At 40.9% G+C, this 22,209-nt stretch overlaps 1 protein-coding gene across 8 annotated transcripts in view; it reads left to right on the top strand.

The window, feature by feature from the left end:
• The window catches only part of MAP7 (microtubule associated protein 7), a 138,335-nt gene that overhangs the window by 44,185 nt on the left and 71,941 nt on the right, over positions 1–22,209 (top strand). Inside the window, exon 1 of one of the 8 annotated variants that reach the window (XM_070417757.1) lies at positions 5,719–5,830. The exons of 6 other annotated variants lie outside the window; for them this stretch is intronic. In XM_070417757.1, the coding sequence (XP_070273858.1) occupies positions 5,809–5,830 (22 nt within the window). In that variant the 5' untranslated portion in view covers positions 5,719–5,808. Of the gene's footprint in view, positions 1–5,718; positions 5,831–11,722; positions 11,741–22,209 lie in introns of those variants that run through there. One more of the 8 variants, XM_070417759.1, reaches the window with a different exon arrangement.

The raw sequence follows: 22,209 nt of genomic DNA, 5'->3' as shown, positions 1-22,209 counted from the left end.
CAACTATAACCGCATACATTGTGAAGACCCTGCAAACTCTGCTCTGGGACCCTGGGGCACCGCAGCCTCCAAGCTGGGCAGGATTAACCAGCTCAGAGGCACTCAGCCTGCTGCGCCCAACTAGGTCAGTCTGTAGTGGCTCTGACAGGCTGCGGGCTATTTTTGTCCATGTTTCCCTGCTTATGAAAATTAGAATTGAGAAAAGCTACAGATGCTTCCCATATGGTTGCTATTAGAGAAATGATGTGCAGAGATTTTAATCTGAAAAAAAAGCAGAGTAGGTACACCCACATGATCTATTATTAGAGATGTAAAGGGCAGCGACGGAGACCACCATCTACGACACCTGCACTGCTTCTGTTTCCAGGAGGCCGCTTCGTCTTCTGGTGACCTCTGACCTGTCCTGGTGATCGCCGAGGGTGGAGACTCCTGGCTGGTTAATGATTTTGCCTGCCTCCTGATATATTACTTTATGAAGGATTTGAATGTAGTGTTTTCCCTTTTCTCCCCCCTCCCAATAGAATTTCCCCCCAAATACACCTCTTAGCCTTTTGCATACTTTTGTGATTTCCCACTGACTTCGGTGCACTGAGCAGATACCTGCTCAGTTTTTCCTACGTCCAGGATTTAGAGAGAGAATTTTCATTCACAATCAGTTATCCTTGTTCTAAGAGCGGTTTGTTTAGCTATAGCAGTGAACAGGCTCTGATGGGTTATCACTCTAATTGGTCCATTAGATGTACTTGGTGTTTCACAGGGTTATAGGAAGAGGGGGAAAATGTTCATCCGCAACAGACTTGTGGAGCCCACTAATGGAGTTTAATATCTATTTTTGTCATCTGTAAAAATGCATTATGGATTCATATTTTAAAGAATAAAAAAGTCAGTGGGATTGAGCATTAACTCATCAAATTTAGTTACCGTCTATTAAGGCAATCAGGTGACTTTTAAATTTGATTTCCCCTAAATTTCCGATCAATGTGCTTATCCAAGTACATTTGATCTACAAAGAGAATTTACTGCTACATTTGTGTCCATTTTATGAGCAATGTCCTGTTGAGCACTTAACTTGTGCCTAGTGCAACTGAGGAACAGAATTTTAATTTAATTTAAATAGTCATGTGTGACTGGTGGATACTATAGTGACACTACAGTTCTACAGAGTAAATGACTTGCTCCATGTCACCTACGTACTAGGGACAGAAACCAAATGGGATCCCTTTCGATAGAGCATTCCAGAGTAAACTAACTCAGTCAACTTTATTCCTTTCATAGTAGCTATGTAGAGCAACTAGGTCTTCATCTCTGTGTATGTGTGTGTGTGTGTATTCATTCATATGTTTGTTATTACACATACACACAAGCCTCCCCTTCTGTTTTCTGAGGAGTGCAAAACAATGCTGGATCACACAATTTTCTGTGGAATAAAGCTTTGTTAAAAACAAAAACACTACTGGATATCTCATAATCTCAGAATTCTTGGTGAAGCTTAAAAGTTCCTATTTTATAAGAACCGGTTTCTCTATTAGTAGCCCAAAGTTAAGAGGGAATAGTAGGAAAGGGGGGGAAAAGGAAGCAGGTAACAAATGAGCAGATTTAATGAGAGAGAAAATGCTGAAGGGCAGGAGCCTCTGCCACATGTTCCCCTGTTAAGAGTGCTCTGCAGACTTAAGGATAACAGTGGGGACTCAGGTTGGAGCAAAGAGCTGACGAATCATCGCCTCTACCACAGAGCAGTTGGAGGAGGCCTCTCAGACAAGCAGCTGGTCATTGATATGAATAAGCATAAAAAAATGGAAGAAGGTAGACTCCTCAGTTTTCCTAAAACTATTCTGTAGTCTAGTTTATAATTCAAGTCCCCTTACGAAATATGTGCCGTGTTTTATGTTAATTACAGATTATTATGTAAGATCTACTTTAAGTTTTTTATTTACCCTTAATTTCTTAGGATTTGTGTACTTATTATCTTTAAAAAACTTATAATATTTGAAGAGTGATTTCCATTTCCTTAATTCAGAATTATAGACTATCCTTTCTGCCTTCATCCATCTGCCAGTATTCTACATTGAAATAGTTTTGCTGTGTATTGAAGATGAAACCAAAATTGAACTGACACACCGAGGCTTTGAACTTGAGAAAGAACAATGCGGGGTGGTGTTGGAAATGTGCCTCTTTCTGCGATAGTTACAGTGTCAGATGATGCGTCATTGATGGTACCCACTGCTCCATGCACCAAACATAGACATCTCCTTGAGCCGCTTGTCATATACAAGACCCTTTATTCTCGTTCCTCTCTCGTTAGCATTCAGCTGTTTTTCCGGATGAATACAGCCCCAGTTAGTTACAAACTGTCGTTCCCAAGGGAAGAATGGTGCCCTGTCTCCACACAATGTCACCTCCTGCCTTTCCCTGCCTGTCTTCTCTGCTTGCCGTACCAGTCATTTCTCATCAGCAGGCGACCCTGGCCTGATGCTTCCTGGGCACTCGGAAGTGGGAAGTCACCCAGGCAGAGGGCAGATAGAGTCTGCCACTCACTAGCTTCCACAGGTTACTCTACACAGTATATCTGAGTTTTCGCATCTTAAAATTGGCATGAAAATAGGGTTTGTGAGATTAGACCAGTTCATACGTGTAAAGGCCCTGAGAAGCATGTCTGACCTATGACAGGCGATCAATAAGTTTAAGTATGTCATTTATGGGAGGAAGAATCTATAGTTCAGAAGGCAGGGTCTTCCTCCATTGGCCCCTCTCTTTCCCATCTCTAAATCCCAGCTATGCCCACTGCTGATCGCAGTGCCCTGGACGGGCGCCACCGCAGGGGAGGCGCTGCGGAGGCTTCCCGAGGAGCTGATGGAAAGTGGAGATAATACGGCTCATGGAACCCAGCCAGGCGAAGGGAGATGCTTCTTCAAGTGGCAGCATGTTCACAACTGATGGTGAGAGGAAAATTGAGTTCAGGGGAATGCAACCGAATGCAGTTGTTTCGAGGCTAGGCAAGCAGCGGTGGTGCCGCTAACATGGTGAGAAAAGCCACAGTGAGACCATGAAGAGCAGGTATCTTGTGCAAAGGGGGCTGGAGTGGATCCCAAGGAAAATTGAGGCATCCAAAGAAATTATGTGATCAGATTTGCATTCTAGGAACATTAATCTCATAGCTGTGTTGGGTGATTGTTTTTGGAGGTCAAGCTTTGGAAGGTATAGACTACCTAGGAGCCTCTCATAACAACTTTTTGTCCCCCCAATACTGGGTGTTTCTAATCTTCAGTGAACTGGAAAGTACAGAGCTGAGCTAGGTACATTTGAGTCTGAAGAATATATAGATTTTGAAGGAGGGAATGAAAAGTTGTTTTGTGGTTTTTTTTGCTAATCGGAGTTACTTTTTGTTTGTTTGATAAATTCATGGTTCCTGTCTTTGTTGCGGTTAAATGAGCTACCAAGTAATTTAAGGTATCAGTCCTAACATGGTGCCCAACTGAATCTATGGGTGTGGAGTTATGGAAATAAGTTAATATCTTGATAACATGCCTCAAAAATTCCTGAAACTAGTAGCCAACATGTTTCTTATGTTAGTGCTTATGCTGTCTCATGGATTTGGTTGCTTTGATTGGACAGAAGTAGAGAATTCTTCCACTTCTTCAGACATCTAGGCAGTATTTGAGTACATCCCAGCTGTTGTACCAAACATGAGCCCAGGGGGCACGTTGGGCATGGTTATGACCTCCAGTCACAGCTTTGAGAACACTGACCAGCCTTTCCAGCAGAGTCAATCCCACGTCCCTCTTAGCAACATTAAGGTCTACTCAGAACAGCAGCAACAACAACCATAGAGCAGTGCAGCAGTTGAAAGCACTTATATTCTAAGTGTCTGTGTTTATATCCCCCACTCTAGCCCTGCTTGGGGAACAAGGTCACCATGGATTTGGAGACACTAGGGCTGTGATTTTTTGTTTCTTGACCAGAAATAATTTTGTCTCCCAGGGGATATTTAGCAACGTCTGAAGACATTTTTTGATGGACTCAGTTCTGGGGAGGAGTGTGTGGCTATGGTGCCATTAGTTATGGCAGGTGAGGCCAGAAATGCTGCTAAACTTCCTAGAACACACAGGACAGCGTCCTCTCACTCCCTTGCCACCCCCAGTAAGCAGTCATCCCATCTAAAATGTCAGTAGTGCCATGTTGGAAACCCTGCACTGGAGATATTTATTGTCTATATTCATACAGGCTGTTTTTGAAAATAAAAGCAACTGGTTAAGGGGAGTGATGGTACTTAGGCAGCTGTGATGCTGGAACCCTGGAAGTGTTGGGATGGTGCTGGACTACACCTGGCATTCCACTGGCTCCTAGTCTGTGGTTCCGAGGGCATTAAAAAGGTTCATTGCCGCCGAAACCGGTTTGGCTCAGTGGATAGAGCGTCAGCCTGCGGGCTGAAAGGTCCCTGGTTTGATTCCGGTCAAGGGCATGTACCTGGGCTGTGGGCACATCCCCAGTAGGAGATGTGCAGGAGGTGGCAGATCGATGTTTCTCTCTCATCGATGTTTCTAACTCTCTCTCTCTCTCTCTCCTTTCCTCTCTGTAAGAAATCAATAAAATATATTTTTTTTAAAAAAAAAAAGGTTCATTGCCAAGTCCGGTGGGCGCTTGATCCTCCTACATCTTAGATATCCTGTGTCCAGTTTCTTTACTGGTTCAAGTCCATCCACTCGGAGAGGCTTGAAAGAAGTTATTTTTTCTAAACATTGAATTTCCTTTTCCAAAGCAGGCCCATTGCTCACCCAAACTAATTTAAGTTAATTGGTTTTAATCAAAGTACTCTGGCCCCCATGTCACATGTTTTTAAATTTGATAAGGGGACAGTGAGGACTTAACATTATCCTCTTTTCATTCCCTCTCTATGTCTGCTCCTAGACAAAAAGTCCTTTTAAAGACAAGCCTACGGTAAAGTTGTGATAGAAATGTCGAATTCAGTTTATAATGCAATTTATCATGGGCTGGAAAAAGATAAATTCTGAGGATCTATACTTCATTTACCTAGAAATAATTTCTAAAACATTTACGTTTATATTCATTTATTCTTCCTCTACTCTTTGAAGGCCTTCAGAATTTTCAACCCTTGCTAAAGCAAGTCAATCTTCTGGACCTTTTGAAGGGCAGTGAAACTTCATTTCATGCATTTTTTTCTACAGCTCTCTGTCTGTCCTCAGTGAAGGGAGAAAAAGAACAGAGGTCTCTCTGCTTGACTAATTCTTAATGATCACCCTTTTCAGATGCTTTTGGTGTGGGAACAAAATCGGCCATAATCTTCACGGTTTTAAATGTCATTTTTAATACATCAGGAAACCAAAAGGCAGAAGAGTCCGGGAACAGAGCAAATAACATTTAGATGATTTTGGTAAGCAATTAACTTTTTTAATATAGGTTTAATGCACATCCTGTTTGGGGCCCCAGCTGAGTTTGAATCCCTGAGATCAAACTGATGTTTAGCAACCATTTCTTAACCAGGAACGGCCTCCCCTGCTCCCAGCCCACACCCATTTGAGCTTCATTGGCTCTTTTGAACAGAAGCCTTTCTCGGTTTTTGCTTGGTTCAGTGAACAAGGTTACTGTTTAAAAAACAGTGGCTGTAGAGTTGCATGTCTCGTCACCCTTTGCCTGTCTCCTGAGTGTACCTCGAGCTGTGTGAGAGATAATACTTGGGACTATTAAATGGCCCCGTCCCTGATTCTTTGGTCTTTGCCTGGCTGAGGAGCGCAAAGCAAGAGGAAGACATGCAGATATGTTGCAGAACAATCAAGAAAGAAGGATTTTAGGATGGAAGACACTAAGCTGGACTGTAAGTTCTTGGGCTTAAAATGTGTTTTGAAACTCTTAATAAGGGAATACAGGAATTGGGCACTCTTTAAACCAGTTTTGACAAATTAACACTTTCAACAGGTGCAAAGTAGGAAATCTTTTAATAGATCCTTTTGTTTTGGGGGGGAAACCTTGTAGGTTTTAATGTTCATAGAAAAAGCAGTGGAAATTTTAATGAAATTAATTACTCTATTATGTTCTAGAGATAATGGATTTATATTTTGTCTTCATTGTCCTGGCGCCTCTATAAAAATTAAAGGCAAACCACTGTTATTCTTCATGTTCCCACCTTTTTTTTCTTTTGGCAAAAAGAGAAAATTCTTAAAAACTCTTAGGATCTTCTTAAAGAAAGGACTTGATTGAGGCAGTAGCAAGCTACATGCATAATTACACTGCTATCCAAAGAAAAGTTTAGGACATAATTTATTGATGATTTCATAAGATTCCTAATATTGGTATCTGGATCAGATCAGGAAGATTTTGAAAGATGATTGCTTTCCTGTTTACAGGGATGTTTGTGGGGAGCTCTGTTTTAACTTTGCTCACCAGAACGCTTCCACTTTCATAGCATGTAAGAACTCAATCACGTGTGGGCTTTACCGAGAAAGCTATGGTCATCGGAATCCTATGTGCTTCATTTTGGAGGGGTATTTTTAATCACCTTTTAAGCATAATAAAGCTGCTTTATTTACTAAATAACTTGCCCTTTTAAAATATTATATATCTTCATTTTCATAGGTAATATTTTCAAATTTTAGAATAAAAACACATCTGATCTAGGAAAGAAATATATCATATATAATGTCAGTATCCAATAACCATTAGGAGATGGCTTTTGATGTCAATAGTGGTTTGCTTTTGGTATGATTATAAAACATAAAGTCAGAGTGACATGTTAGAAACATCCCTGGAAGTGGATCTGAGTCTGCCTTTTAGCTCTGACCCTGGTTCTGTGACTTTAGGCAAGTTATTTTTACTCAATAAGTGTGTCAGTGTCCTCACTGTGCAATGGGAATAATCTCTAATTTGTAGGGCTGTGTATACATTAGAGAAGAGGTGAAGTGCCTCACCTAATGCCTGGTTTTCCAGGTGTTATTATGTGTATTTGTTCAGTTAAGTCACTCTCAAATTCATTTTGTACTTAATGAGTCTGTTTTATGGAAACATATCTTTCTATACAGAAAGCATATTTACATACAGTATTCAAGTATTAGCAGAAGACCGTTGATGCATAATAAGCTCTGGGTTCATAATGACTTATTTAAATGTACTAAAATAAGATTGCTTGAGTTGATTAAAATATGGGTTACACAGTAAGAAAATTGGGTAAATGTCCAATAGATAAATTTTAAATAGAGGGGAAATATTTTTATAAATCCAGATAATTAATCAAAAAATCTTAGATACGTGGTTTAAAAATAACAAATTTTTCTAAGATGCTGGATTATGGCTTACTTGTCCAGTGTCCATCTTTTAGTTTGACATATAGTAGACCTTGGAAAAGTAGGAAACATAGAGGCTTATTGTTTCCATAAATTAAAATTTCAATGTGAAAACATGACTTTTGGGGGTGGAGAGGAAGGGGGAGCTGTGCTCTATACACTTCGCATGGCACCCCTTGATCATTCAGGAAAGTCCATACAGCTGCAGGGCAGACCCTGTTTTCATCATCAAGCTGCTCTGGAGTAATTGTAATAAGATTTAAGAGTAACCTCTCCCCCTGCACCACCACCCACCACCCCCCCCCACCCCCCCACCCCCGTCTCCAACGCCCCAGAAGAACTGCTTTCTATCCTTATTTGGCCTATTCTCACCTTAGCAGTTATCACTAGCTGAAGCAATAGTGTTCATCGTCTGTCTCCTCACACTAGAATGTCCACTTGATGCGGCCAAGGAATCTTGGCTGTTTTGTTCACTGCTGCGTCCCAAGCGCCTACTATAGTGCCTGGCAACCAATAGGCACCTCATCGATCTGTCACATTCATGAATCAGTATCTAGTCTTCAGTAGGGCAACAAAGCCACACCTACTCTCTTTATAAAACACACAAAATAACAGAAACAAGAATATGGTTTTATGTAAAAACCAAGGGTCTTACTGCAGTAGAACATGATGATTTTTTTTTTAATGGTTGACAAAGCACTAATGATTTGTTTCAACTTTTGGAAAAAAATAAAGGAAAAAGTCAGCAGGAAATGTTTCTCTTTCCTGTGACAGATGATTAACCATGTGCCTAGCAGAACAGAAAACCAAAAAGTGGATTTCCTTGGTGAGAAGGAATTACATGAAGGACTCTAGAAAACATCATCTGTGGTGAAATGCCTGGTCCCAGGCCTCCTCCGAGCCCCGGGCGAGGTCAGAACTCTGCTCAGAAGGGGCAGCCCTTTCCACACCCTCAGAGAAAACCACACAGCCAGGCAAACCCAAGCTTCTTCACCGGGAATTTTATGTTGGCATATTTTTCTAGAAGCTACACGTTTTGTTAAATCACCCACAAAACACTCATGATTCTCAAACTTACGTAGAATTTATACCTTTATCAAGAATGTTTTAGAGTCAAAAAGCAGATTTCCACACGCAGCTCAAATACTGTGTGACCACAAGCAAATCCTTCAACCTCTCTGAACTCCATCCCTCCCCTATAAAATGACAATAGTCATACCTGCCAACTCAAGTGAAGATGCTCAAATGATTAAACAAAAACCAAAACAAAACAAAAAAAGACGGCCAAGTGAGTTTATAACCAAGAAAGTGACTTTTAACCCATACAGCAAATTATAGTCTTACTCGAAACTAAAAAAATAATGCAAGTTCTTTCCTTAAATGATCATTTAAAAGCTCTATGACTTTAAATACATTTTATATTTGTCAAAATATCATTAACGGAGGGTGGGGTGGGGTGGGGGCAGAAACCAAAACAGTAAAAAGACTACTGACATTTGTAATGCCATGTTTAGAAAAAAATTTTTTTAGAAAATACTGTAGCATGGTGGTTAAGATACTAGGTTTTAACATCAAATCAATGTGAATTTTATTCACAATTTAGACATTAACCTTAGACAAATTGCTTAACTTTTTCAAGCCTTGGCTTTCATCTCCGTGCAGTGGGGAGGATATTGCTTACCATGCAGGCTCACTGTGAAGACTACATGAATGAGACAGTGTTTAGCACATCTGGTACAGTCTGGAACATAATAGATGTTCAGTAAATGACCATCATGGTTGTGGTTATTAATTCTCTATACATATCATTCGGTATATGATTTGCCTTTTAAATGATATAGGACCAAACTTCTAAAAATATATTAATTGGCCACTTTACTCTGTATAAAAATCTGGTAGAAATTTATTCAGAGAAAATGCTTCTCTGATGTTCCATAACTTTTACTTTTCTGAGCCTGATGATATTTAGATTGGGTGATCTTTGAAATAAGCATCAATGAAATTGAACTTTTCAGTACCGTCATTCACTTGCCTAAACCTCCTGAGAGCTCAAAGGATCTTAGGTTAAATGGAATAACTTCCTCCTTTATAACAAAACTAGAGGCCCGGTGCACAAAAATTTGTGCACTCGGGGGGCAGAGGGGGTCCCTCAGCCCATCCTGTGCCCTCTCGCAGTCTGGGACCCCTCAGGAGATAATGACCTGCTGGCTTAGGCCTGCTCCCGGGTGGCAGAGGGCAGGCCCCTGGTCGGGCTCAGAGCAGGGCCGATTGGGGAGTTGGGGCGCCGCCCCCTGTCACCCCTAGGTGCAGCTCCTGGTCGGGCTCAGAGCAGGGCCGATTGGGGAGTTGGGGCGCCGCCCCCTGTCATGAACAGAGCAGGGCGGATGGGGAGGTTGTGATGCCACCCCTAGTCACGCTCAGGGTAGGGCCGATTGGGGGGTTGGGGCACCGCCCTCTGTCACACTCAAGGCAGGGTCGATAGGGAAGTTGCGGCGCCACCCCCTGCCATGCACAGAGCAGGGCCGATCAGGGGTTGGGGGCGCTGCCCCCTGCCATGCACAGAGCAGGGCCGATCAGGGGGTTGGGGCGCTGCCCCCTGTCACACACAGAGCAGGGACCATCAGGGGGGTTGGGGCTCCGTACTCTGTCACACACAGAGCAGGGCCCATCAGGGGTTTGGGGAGCTCCCCCCTGTCATGCACAGAGCAGGGCTGATCAGGGGGTTGGGGAGCTGCCCCCTGTCACACACAGAGCAGGGTCAATCAGGGGGTTGAGGAGCTCCCCCCTGTCATGCACAGAGTAGGGCCAGTAGGGGAGCTGGGGCACTGCCCCCTGTCACACACAGAGCAGGGCCCGTGGGGGGGGGGGGGGTAGTTGAGGCGCCACACCCTGTCACACTCAGGGCAGGGCCGATGGGGAGGTATGGCTCTACCCCGTCTCACATAGAGCAGGGCCCGTGGGCGGGTTGGGGCGCCGCCACTGTCACACACAGAGCCGCAGGGCTGATCAGGGGGTTGGGGCGCCGCCCTCTATCACCCACAGAGCTGCAGGGCTGATCAGGGGGTTGGGGCGCTGCCCCCTGTCACACACACAGCCGCAGGGCAATCAGGGCGTTTGGGCGCTGCCCCCGTCACGCTGATCCCGGTGCCGGGAAGCCTCGAGGCTCCGCTGATCCCGCCCGGCAGGGTCACAGATCCGGGTCCCAGACCGCAGACAGCCTTGCCTGCTGCCGCCTGCCTTCAGTATGCAAATTAGCCGCCATCTTGTTGCTTCAGGGTGGGGGTCCCCACTGGGGTGCCTGGCCAGTCTGGGTGAGGGGCTGAGGGCTGTTTTCAGGCTGGTGGGCAACTGAAGCTCCAAACCTCTCCTTTTTTTCTTTTTTTTTTATTCTGGCATTTATTTACCTTCTATGGCTGTCACTGGAGCTGAGAGCCGGCTTTCTCTCTGAGGCTCGGCTGAAAGCAGGTTTCTGGCCTTTGTTTTCTGTATTTGAAACAATGTTGCGACTCCAGCTCTGAGATCCCGGCTGACTGACAGGAGCTTTCTGGAGTTTTGTTTATATTCTGTAAATGTTACTATGTTTCCAACTGAAGCTCAGAGGCCGGCGGGAACGTTGGAGTCCACAGCAAGCAAGCCTCCTGTTAGCTTCCAGCTGCCTGGCTGCTGGCCGCCATCTTGGCTGACAGTTAATTTGCATAAGGATACGCTGATTAGCCAATGGGAAGGGTAGCGGTCGTACGCCAATTACCATGTTTCTCTTTTATTAGTGTAGATACACATATTCATAAGGAAAGAGCACTGGCAGGGGCATATCAAGGACAGAAGTAAAAAATTCTCTTTCTAGGAAATGTGTGTTGCGAGTAAATCTTCTACGCTGTCCAGCCAGAGTTGCTCAGGTTCAGAGATAAAAATCTGCTGGATATGTTCTAGAAATAAAATGAACAGAGGCAAACTTCAATCAATAAGAAGGGTGTTAAGGTAGTAACACCTTGTCACAAATCTAAAGATGTTAATTTCAATTTCCAAGATTTACCACTTATCACTTAAGATGCAAATCACACATTGAAAGCCACCAGTCCTCTTTCGTAGCATTTCACTGAGTCATTCACAATGTCTGCTGAATATTGTCTGAACCAAAATTTGCAAGCGTTGGTATGCTATCTTGACATTATACTTTGTTTTTCTTATCAGAACCTCAAGGTGACATGAATAGATAACTTACAATTGAACAATAGGCCAGTTTCAAAAGATAGGTTAAGTTTTTAATACATGAGAATCATTCTTAATTAGAAGGCACTATTCTATAAGACCTATTCTATTTAAGTGCCATAATCCATTTCTGGATCATAATCTGTTATATTATACAAATTTTTCTTGGTTTCTTATCACAGACAGAATGAAATAACACTGCCTAAACAGCAAGTAACATGTGATGGAGAACCAAGAAGGTAAAAGTTAATATTTAAGCTTTCCACTTGCTTGATCTAAGATTAACAACGCCGAGTTTTCATGGTTTTTTGTAACACAAGAGTTACAAAAGTACTGAGTCAAAGTTTAACATTTTTTTTAAGACTTCTTGATTTGAATTTTGTATTTCTGATCATCAAAATACATAATTTAAATATGGAAGCATTTAAGTATGATGCTTTTATAATTCAGGACTATTAATACTAGTCAATAATCATGGTCACAGTGTGTCATTCAGGAATTTTAGTTGGATTCAGATTAGGTGAAAACATGAAGAACTAAATGAAAGCTGTTTATATACATGAGTATATCTATACAAATGTGAGAGTTCTCTTAGTTATCAAATATATGGAGTTTGGCATATTTGTAAAACATTCTTAAGTATATTCTTAAATATTTATGTATTTTCTTAAATATCCTTAAAGGTGTACAGTTTGTGTTAGGAATAAGATGGGGCCTTTAAGGTAACTCTCTGTTGTGTCAGAGTTCTTTTTCTGTTGTTTTCTTAAAATATATTTTTATTGATTTCAGAGAGGAAGAGAGAGGGAAAGACAGAAAAAACATCAGTGATGAGAGAGAATCATTGATCATCTGCTCAGGCATGCCCCACACTGGGAATCTAGCTCACAACCCAGGCATGTGCCCAGACCAGGAATTGAACCATGACTTCCTGGTTCATAGGTCGATGCTCAACCACTGAGCAACACCGGCCAGGCAGGTGTGTCAATTTTGTATAGTGTTTTAGACTTTTCGTAGACTTCATACCGGCTGTAACCAATAGCAACTAAGTTGATTGAAGAAACCTTGTGCCCTGACCTGTGCGCTCAGTGGTTAGAGCGTTGGTCCGCACATCGAAGGGTCATGGGTTTGATTCCCAGTCAAGGACATGTACCTGGGTTGCACATTGGATCCCCGGCCCCTGTCAGGGCACATGGGGGAGGCAACCAGTCAATATGTCTCTCTCACATCAGTGTTTCTCTCTCTGCCTCTCCCTCTCCCCCTTCCCCCCTCCTTTCCATTCTCTCTAAAAATCAATGGAAAAAATATCTTCGGGTGAGGATTAACAAAAAAACATAAAGAAAGAAATTCTGTCATGGGAACCTAAGAGGTGCACCAGCCTTAGAATGCGTGAAATGGAAATGATGTGTTTTTATGAGGTCTAGAGAAGAGCTGTGTTCTTCAGGAGCTATTCATTGTGCTGTACGTTTAGAGCAGTTAATACATATTTTTTAATTCTGTGATAAATCTTGGACTTCGCTTTGCTGTGGTATGTGTTAAGTCAGCTCCCTCACAGCAAGGGATGAGCCCTGTGGTTCATGATGCTGGATGAGGCCAGGTTCTACAAGTCACCGCCCAGGAAATGGTAAATTTGCTTGATTAGAGGTGGGGATGGGACGGAAGACCCTTTCTACCTCGAAGAACTCAGACAATCTTTGAAATGAAAAACAGCAGGCTAGACTTGTTTCCTTTCGTTTTTTGTGATATGTAAATGTTTTTTGGTGAAGAATTAGGGAGATAGACCCATTTCTAGTGACAAAATAACTTTATTTTTCAATCATCTTTTTGTAAGCATGCTTCTTAGTTGTTTTTTTTTTAATATCTGAAATTCTCAATGTGTAACAAAGCATTCTAGAAAGTTTGGCGAAAACAGGAAAGGAAAATCACCATAATCTTGTCATCCTAATGTACCTTTAGCAATTTTTGTGTATTCCCTTTCAGTATCAATTCGTATATTTAAAATCTAATAATTTTTATTGTTATATTATGAGCAGTTATTCATGGTACAGCCTACTTTTATTTTAGTACTTTTATTTTTACTAATTAGGTAATAATCCATAGAAGAATTTCCCCTCACTGACTATTGTTGCTTTTTTACAGTTATAAGTAGTTGTTGGGGAGAAAAAACTTTTCCTTCACTCTCTTTGGTTAAGTGCCTGGCAACCTGTGAATTAAATTAACAAAGGACAGATGAACAAGAGAAAAGGCACACATTTTTTATTCATTTCTATGTGCCCAGGAGTTCACAGAAAAAAAGTGAATTTTAACAAAGGAAACAGGGATTAGGGCTTCAGGGAACAACAAATTGTGGGGAGGTACTAGGAACTACAGAGAGATAACTAATGGAAGCTAAGGGTTAATGTAATAAGGTTTCTCTCTGTCACTAGTTACAGTTAAAATTACGTTATCTGTCTTTGTTGGCATAAGTAGTAATAATAAATTATTTAGGCTGAATGTTCTGAAGCTGTTTTTTCACTCAGTTGCCTTATTTTATTTTAAAGTTCATTATTTTACCAAATGCAGTCAAAATTTTTGACCAGCCCTGGCCGGTTGTTCAGTGATTAGAGCATTGGCCCAAAGACTGAAGGGTCTTGGATTCGATTCCCTGTTAAGGGCACATACCTCGGTTGCAGGCTCCATCCTTCGCCCTGGTCGGGGTGTGTGCAGGAGGCAAACAATTGATGTGTCTCTCTCACATCCATCTCGCTCTCTCTCTCTCTCTCTCTGTCTTCCCCTCTCCCTCCCCTCAACTCTCTCTTTAAAAAAATCAATGCAAAAATATCCTTGGGTGAGGATTAAAAAAAAAAAATTGTTTTTATCAAATGCTCCATATGGACATAAAGCAGCAGTTCTCAACCTGTGGGTCGAGACCCCTTTGGCAGTTGAACGACCCTTTCACAGGGGTCACCTAAGACCATCCTGCATATCAGATATTTACATTACAATTCAAAACAGTAACAACATTACAGTTATGAAGTAGCAATGAAAATAATTTTATGGTTGGGTCACAACATGAGGAACTGTATTTAAAGGGCCAGAAGGTTGAGAACCATTGACATAAAGAATAAAACACACACACACACACAAATTAATTCACCAGAATTTATATTGTAGGAAAGAGGTGAGAATCCTGATGGCTAAAATAATCATAATAATAAAATAACTTTTCTCCTTTTTTGGGAAGGAAGTCTCTTTATTTCCACATCTATCTAGTTGCAGGAAGAGCTCTCACTAATTCCGGAAAGTAATTCGGTAGCCTGCCCGCTTCTAGAACCCTTAACTCCCTCCTTGAACACTGGCTGGATTTTCAGAAGGTGTATTATAACACATTCAAATCAAGGAATTTTAGGGCTGTCACCATCAGCTAGTTTACATTTGGGAAGAATCTTAAGCAGTGCATTTGAAAACTCTAAAGTAGCTTTGATTTATTATAAATTAATGACATAGGATGTTCATTAATTATTAAGCTTGGTTGAAATTTGCTGAATGTTGTACACAGGTCTTGCAGCCAATAGCTGTCATCAGAATGATTTGAAATTATACCCAGGAGAAAAATAGAAAGGTTTTTGCCTTCATGCATTTGCAGCTGCTTGCTGGTTTTGTAGTAACCTTCAAAAAATGGGATATTGATTTGTGCTACTTAGCTCTCCTCTTCCGAGAAAATTTAGCCACTTTGGGGGAGAAAATGTTGTATATCCCAAAAAAGCCTCTCTTGAAAATAAGAATTTAATTAAGATACTGATTTTACACTGAAGTATTAAAATCTTAATATTTTAGTAGGATAGGTACAGTATCCCATGGTGGGAATTACATTCCATTAAAAAATCTGCATTTATGACGTGGTAGGGGTAAAATTGTTATTTAAAAACAAATTAAATGAAGAAATCTCCTTGGAAATAAATATTGGGTTCTAAGTTGTTTTAGTTGTACTGTTTTTATTCCTAGAGTTGTATCCTGAATTGTGTTGGTGGGAAGAACCAAAGGCTAATCGGAAGCCCCACTGATTTTAAATAGCATTTATTCAGGCTCCTTTGTTACATAGTCGCCATAGAACTGTTCTTTCCTTTCAGAGTTCTTATCCCAGTTTATGATGTAACCTTCATCAGTGTGGTCATTTGGTGGATGCCTATGACCTGTAGCCTTAAGTCCCATGTGGGCAGGCTGATGCCTGCTCCCACCACCATTGTATCCCTAGGGCCTAGCACGTTGGGCATAAGCACTCAGTACAGTGAGCAGTTGGAAAGGATGGATGGAAAAGGATTGTTTCATTAATTTTTTTAATCCTCACCCAAGAATATGTTTTTTTTTATTGATTTTGAGAGAGAGACAGAGAAGGGGAGAGAGAGAGAAGCATAAAGTGAGAGAGAAACATGTATCGGTTAACTCCCGCATGGGTATCAGACCCACAACCTAGGTATGTGCTCTGACCTGGAATCGAACCCACAACCTTTTGGTTAACGAGAGGGTGCTTTAACTGAGCCACCAGGCCAAGGCGAGAAGGATTCTTTTAGTCATGAAGCCTCTTTAAAAGTAATAAAATGTGAATAGTTGTGTCTTTCTTTCTCAACAACTGATTGAAAGGATCGTTTTACTACTTTTCCTTCTGTATCTTGGATCTCTCAGACATTGCTATAACTCCGTTTTGTAGAATGGGAATGCTTGATGAGAATTCATTGTTCTTTAACCATCACAGCCTTGTAAAAGGATTGACTCTCATCACACATACAAAGGTTTAAATAACAGTGTTGTCAAGTGGACCTTATTGCAGCGAAGCGCATGTATGTTTCTCAGTGTAGGGGAGGAAAACTTTTCTTTTTTCCCTCCTAGGTTTTTGTAGCTGGTCTAATAATTGAATTGACACAAGACAGATGAACAGGAGAAAAAAAGACAAATTTAATTTTGTGCCTACAAAGGTCTGGGATCGAAGGAATTGCTGGAGCAGGCTGTTTGTATACCTTTTAGACAAAGAAACAAATTTATAAAGAACTGACAAGGCAAAGAAAAGTAGGCTCCGGTACTAATTGTGAAGAAACTAAACAGAGTTTGTTTGCACGGCCTTCTCAGCCTTGAATTTTCTCTCTCTGGTGATAAGGGCACCTCTCCACTCCCTGGAGCAGGGAGGGTACCTTTCCCATGAGATTTATTTCCTGCTTCAGGCAGACGAAGGAGGCTCAGAGTGTCCTTGCACCCGCTGTTTCATGAGTAACTACTTCAAAATAATCAATACGCCAAAGTAGAATATTTTGGGGTGGCCTGCCTTGAACCCCATCACCACAGATCCCAGAGCATGGTTATATAAGTCCCAGAATCTGCACATTCTTTCAGAAGTCTTGAAATAGTTTATTTCTAATTGCTTGGACTTCCTTGTTTTTTTTTTTTTCCCTTCCCTTTTATATTGTGAAGGTTATTGCTTTAAAAAGTTTTGAGTGATAACTTTCAGGATAAATTGAATGAAAAGAACAGTATTTTTCTCAATTTTCTTAAAGCACCAAGTATATAAGTATTTTTTTTAAAACAAGGATGCTTATTCAGCCAAACTTTGAGGCTTTATTTTGTCTTAAGTAATTACAGTTTAAAAACATAAAGTATATGCCTTAGTTGAAATAATATTAAAACAAATCTCTTTATATCCTATTTCTGCTGTATTGGAAAAAGGAAAGAGACATTCTAAGAAAAGAAACAGAAATATTTAGTTTAAATTTTTTTAAAAATTTGTTTGTGGGGTATACATGTGAGAGTATGCATTTTAGTTTAAAATATGCTGATTTTGGTATAAGTGCTTAAGGTTTTGTGTGTTCTTTTTTAGCCATGGCTATTATTTAGTGTAGAAATAAGTATTAAAATATTAAAAACAGGTTGAGCATCCAGTGCATACAATACAGATTAATTTTCTAGAATGTGTGTATCTAATATGCTAAAGTTGGGACTGACCTTAAAAGGAGGTTTTACAGAAGACAATATGGCTCATTACACAGCTGTTAGTTTGACTTAATGCAGCGTTAGATTTTAGAATACACACCCACGAGAATTAGTCAACTGTATAAATATAGTTTCTTGAAACTGAGCATGCGCTAACTATTGAATAATAGTGAGTACAAGATCTTCTACTCTGTGGTTCATTTCTGGCATACACTCTATGTTGACAATTAATAGTGGAATCGCATGAAAACTGAGAAACCTAACAAAGATGTATGCTTAATCAGTCAGCACATCTTGCCTCTAGAGAGTAACAGAGGGCAGGGCCAAACTTCTTCAAGAGTAATTTTAAAATAGGTCGTTTGCTGAATGTTTTTTCATTAAAGTCTAAAAATTGAAGCTCCAAGTAGCATGATTAATATTATTTTGGCCGAGGAAATTTTTAGAAATCTTAAAAATCACCCATGGAATGCCAAATACCTTGAGCTTTAACCCACCTTTCTGACAATAATAAATAGCACGTTCGTTGTTTAAGTCTATTTTTAAGACATATGATAGGGTCATGCCTGTATAAAAGGGAATGCCTACTTTCCTTTTTTTTTGTTGGACCTATTTACAGCTTATCCAAAAATGGCATCAAATTTTTAAAGGACATATTAAAGCCCAGCCGGTGTGGCTCAGTGGGTGAGCATCGGCCTATGAATCAGGAGGTCACAGTTTGTTCCTGGTCAGGGCACATTCCCGGGTTGTGGGCTTGGTCCCGAGTGTAAGGCATGCAGGAGGCAGCTGATCAATGATTCTCTCTCATCATTGATGTTTCCACCTCTCTCTCCTTCTTCCTCTCTAAAATCAATACATATATATTTTTAAAAATAAAATGAAGAACATATTAAAGAAAATATCACTATTCTATATTGCTGAAAATTATTAAGTGATGCATAAAGAGATGGTTCCCACTGACACTGACTCTGCCATATAAATTTTGAATAGGTATCAGTAGCCTGTGTTGAGTTTGTATAATTTAGCTTATAACAAATGCCTGTCCAGAAAGTCAAAGGATAAACGAGTCCAAAAAGTGATTCAAACTTTATTATATTGTTTCTGGAAAATTTCACCACAAGGCAATAAAGAGTATAAAGTAGCATTAAGTACAGTGGCTCTCAACTTTGGTGTACATCTGATTCAACAATGATGCTTGCTAAAGGTGAAGATTCCCAGGCCCTACCCTACAGATTCAAATACTGTGGGTCTGAGGAGGGGCATACAAATCTGCATTTTTAACAAATACCCAGGTGTTTCTGATGAAGGAGGCTTGTGGGCCATACTCTTAAGAAACATTGGTCAGCCTTCAAATATTTTTAATTGCATGAATACTAGAAGAAATTTTAAAACCATGTACCCCTTTACACTTAGAAATTGAAATACAAGTTTTTCAGTTTAAAATAGTTTGTCATTTTGAAGGATATAATTTTAGAAGAAAATTGTATAGTATATGTATGCTTTAAATACGTTTTTTATCAAAACCTTGAAACTACAGATTTAACTCATTTATTTCATTTACCCCCAAAAGCTAATCAGTCATTTAACAGACAGCCATATCATACTTGTGACTTTGTGAACAAAAAAAGACTGATTTTATTTTTAATGAAAACCAGTATGTTAATCTGTATTCTATGGCAATGATGCATTAATATAGACAGACAGGCAAAGCAAACCTTTTTATTTGTGTAGGGGTAGAAAAACTTTTCCTGTACCCTCTTAGATATACAACTGGGTCCTGCAAGCAAACTTTCAAAAGAAAGAGTTGCAGGAGAAAAGGCATATTTTTTTTATTGATATTAATATTTACATGCATGGGTGTCCTCAGAGAAAAGAAGTGAAAACCCAAAGAGGCTGTTAAACCCAGGGTCTTACATAGCACTAGTGGCCCGGTGCATGAAATTCATGTGGGGGGGGAGGGGGGGTGTCCCTCAGCCCAGCCTGCACCCTCTCCAATCTGGGACCCCTCGAGGGATATCCAACTGCCAGCAGTCGGACATCCCTCTCACAATTCGGGACCGCTGGCTCCTGACCACTCACCTGCCTGCCGGCCTGGTCAACCCCAACTACCCCTTCCTTCCGGCCTTATCACTCCTAACTGCCCACCCCTGTAAGACTGATTGCCCCCAACTGCCCCCCACCTCCCACCGGCCTACTCGCCCCCAACTGCCCCTCCCGCCGGCCTGCTTGCCCCCAACTTCCCTCCCCTGCCAGCCTGATCTCCCCTAACCGCCTCTGCCTCTGCCCCGCCACCATGGCTTTGTCCGAAAGGACGTCCAGAAGGTCTCCTGGTCTAATTAGCATATTACTCTTTTATTAGTATAGATTTTAACAAAGTGTGATAAATTGTGGAGAAGTGACTAGACAAAAGAAAAGGTGTTTGGGCACCTGAGATAGGTAAATTGTGGGAAGGCAAATATATGAGAGAAACTAATGGTGGGTAAGTGCTATTTAATAAGGTTTACAATGCAGACTCAGGTTGTCTCTGGTGGTGAGTCATTCTCCTCTTCCTGCTATGGGAAAGAAGAACACCTTTACAAATGGAAATGTGTCTCTTTCACAAAGGGAAATTTATGCCCTGCTCATTTGCCTTCAGCTCAAAATAATCATTGTGCCAAAGTGTGGCATTTTGGGGAGGCAGAGCCTGATCCCCTTCGCTTGCATAAAGCAAGGCTCTGCTCCCAGAGTATTTCTTGCCTGCTCTCAAGGGAACCCTCCGCAGGAGCAGAGCCTTTTCTCACCACTCAGGGCACTTCAGAGGTTTTACACCCTGAACCACCAACCTCAGAGCACTCAGGATGCGTAAGTGGTGTGCTGTTCTCATCATGGTAGGAGAAGGGGAATATGAAAAGCGAGGTAGAAAGGGTTTTAGGAAAGAATCTGGAAATTGATTCCCTTAAAACCCTCCATGTACATGTATTCCTTTCACAAGGGTTCTTAACTCAGAGTTTGTGAATGTGGAAAACAATTGCATCTTTATTTCCAGTAACCTCTCCTGGAAATTGAACATTTCCTTTCATGTGAATGTGAACAACAAATCTAGAGTAGCATTTGCATCACTAGAAGTCAGATATTTTCCTATCACATTGCCATTGTTTCACGTCTCTCAGAAGGCAGTTTAAACTGATCACTGCTTTGAAACCATGGCAGTTATTGGGCATGTCCCTAGATTTTGTTATTTAACGGGTTAATAAATAAGCACATCTATTTTCAAAGTATACACATCTTAACATCTTGATAACCTTGTAAATATAATTTAAGTATGGTTGTATTTTTTAAATGCTGTGTATTTTAATTTATGCCCTTTTGTGTAATTTAATACACTATGCAATTTTAATACATTAGCTAGCCCCTGACTCTCAAACTTGCCGTTGTATTACTTGTCTTATCAAGATTTCTATTTTTCCAGGCCTACACTGTTTAAAAGTACTATCCTGACAGGGCATCCAGCCTAACCTTTGTCAAGGGAGTCCAAAGCAGGAGCAAAGTTAAAATCCTTGTATGAGAAGAGTACAAGATACTCTTAGAAGCATGCTTACCCCAGTTTGAAGGCTGCTGCGCTAGGGGAAGGCTGAAGCCCACCAACTCTTAAATTATTATCCCAAGAAATCCAGACTTGCCTTTTTTGCCAGGGAATGAAAATCACTTAAGCCTGTGGTAGACAGGTCCCATTTTAAACACTGTAATCCATTGGTTCTAAACCAGGAACGTACATCATACTTCTCTAGGGAGCTATTTAAAAATACACAGTTAAGCGTTATGCCTCAGGATTGCAGTTCAGCAGGTAGGGGTGGGACCCGGCCATCTGTTTTAAAGGCCCATAGGTACTTTTCATACAAATCCTCATATGAGAACTACTTACTGCTTTAAACAAAAGTGCTTTGAAAGCTTGTTCTACAAGAACTGTTTTAAGTGTCACATTTTAAAAGATTTATTTTGATTGAAAAATTCCATTGCAAAAAAAATGAGGAAGATTCACTCCATAGTTTGGAGCTTGTAACTACTTAAAACAGCAGTGACCTATTTGTTGTTTCCTCCTTGCAACAAATGAGAGAAAAATTTTATCTTTTAGCAAAGTATTTTTAAGGATATAAAGAGAACGTGCAATCTTTCACTTATAAAAAGTAGTTGTGAGGTTTTCTAGTTGGCATGATGGAAGGTTGATGCATATCTCTGCCCTTTTTCCTGTGATGATAAATTCCTTTCTGTTTTTGGTTATCATGCCTTCTCCTTGGCCAGAGTGCCACACACAGCCCTCTCCCCGCCCATGTCTACTCCCTCTTCAAGGTCAGCTCAGGTGTCTCCTGCTCCAGGAAGTCTCCCTTACTGTTCTCTATGCTTCCATAGGACCTTGTCCATACCTCCATCACAGTAGTTACCACATTATCTTTTACCTATTTCTGTGTCTGCCTCCCTTGGGCGACTTTAACCTCAGCACAGTATCTTTGTGGTGCTATGCCCGGAATCGTGCCTGCTCATTAAATATTTTGCTGAGTAATTATATATATATAACCACCCAGTTCACACCTCTCACCCATTATTCATTGTACTTGTCCGTGACCACGCACTGCCAAGGCAGCAAAGAGATCATGCTTTGGCCTTCAGGCTCCTGCTCTAGCCAGCCAAGCTAACCTGCTCAGCCAGACCAACCACTCATTATAATAAACTAAGGCCAAACTGAATCGGACAATATTAGACTGGCCATCGGTCCAAGATG

The sequence above is a fragment of the Myotis yumanensis genome, unplaced genomic scaffold, assembly GCF_028538775.1.
Source record: "Myotis yumanensis isolate MYYU_CA2020_CCGP unplaced genomic scaffold, mMyoYum1.0.hap1 SCAF_6, whole genome shotgun sequence".
Taxonomy (NCBI): domain Eukaryota; kingdom Metazoa; phylum Chordata; class Mammalia; order Chiroptera; family Vespertilionidae; genus Myotis; species Myotis yumanensis.
Note: the sequence above shows the minus strand (reverse complement) of the source record. Positions and strands in the feature narration are given on the sequence as shown.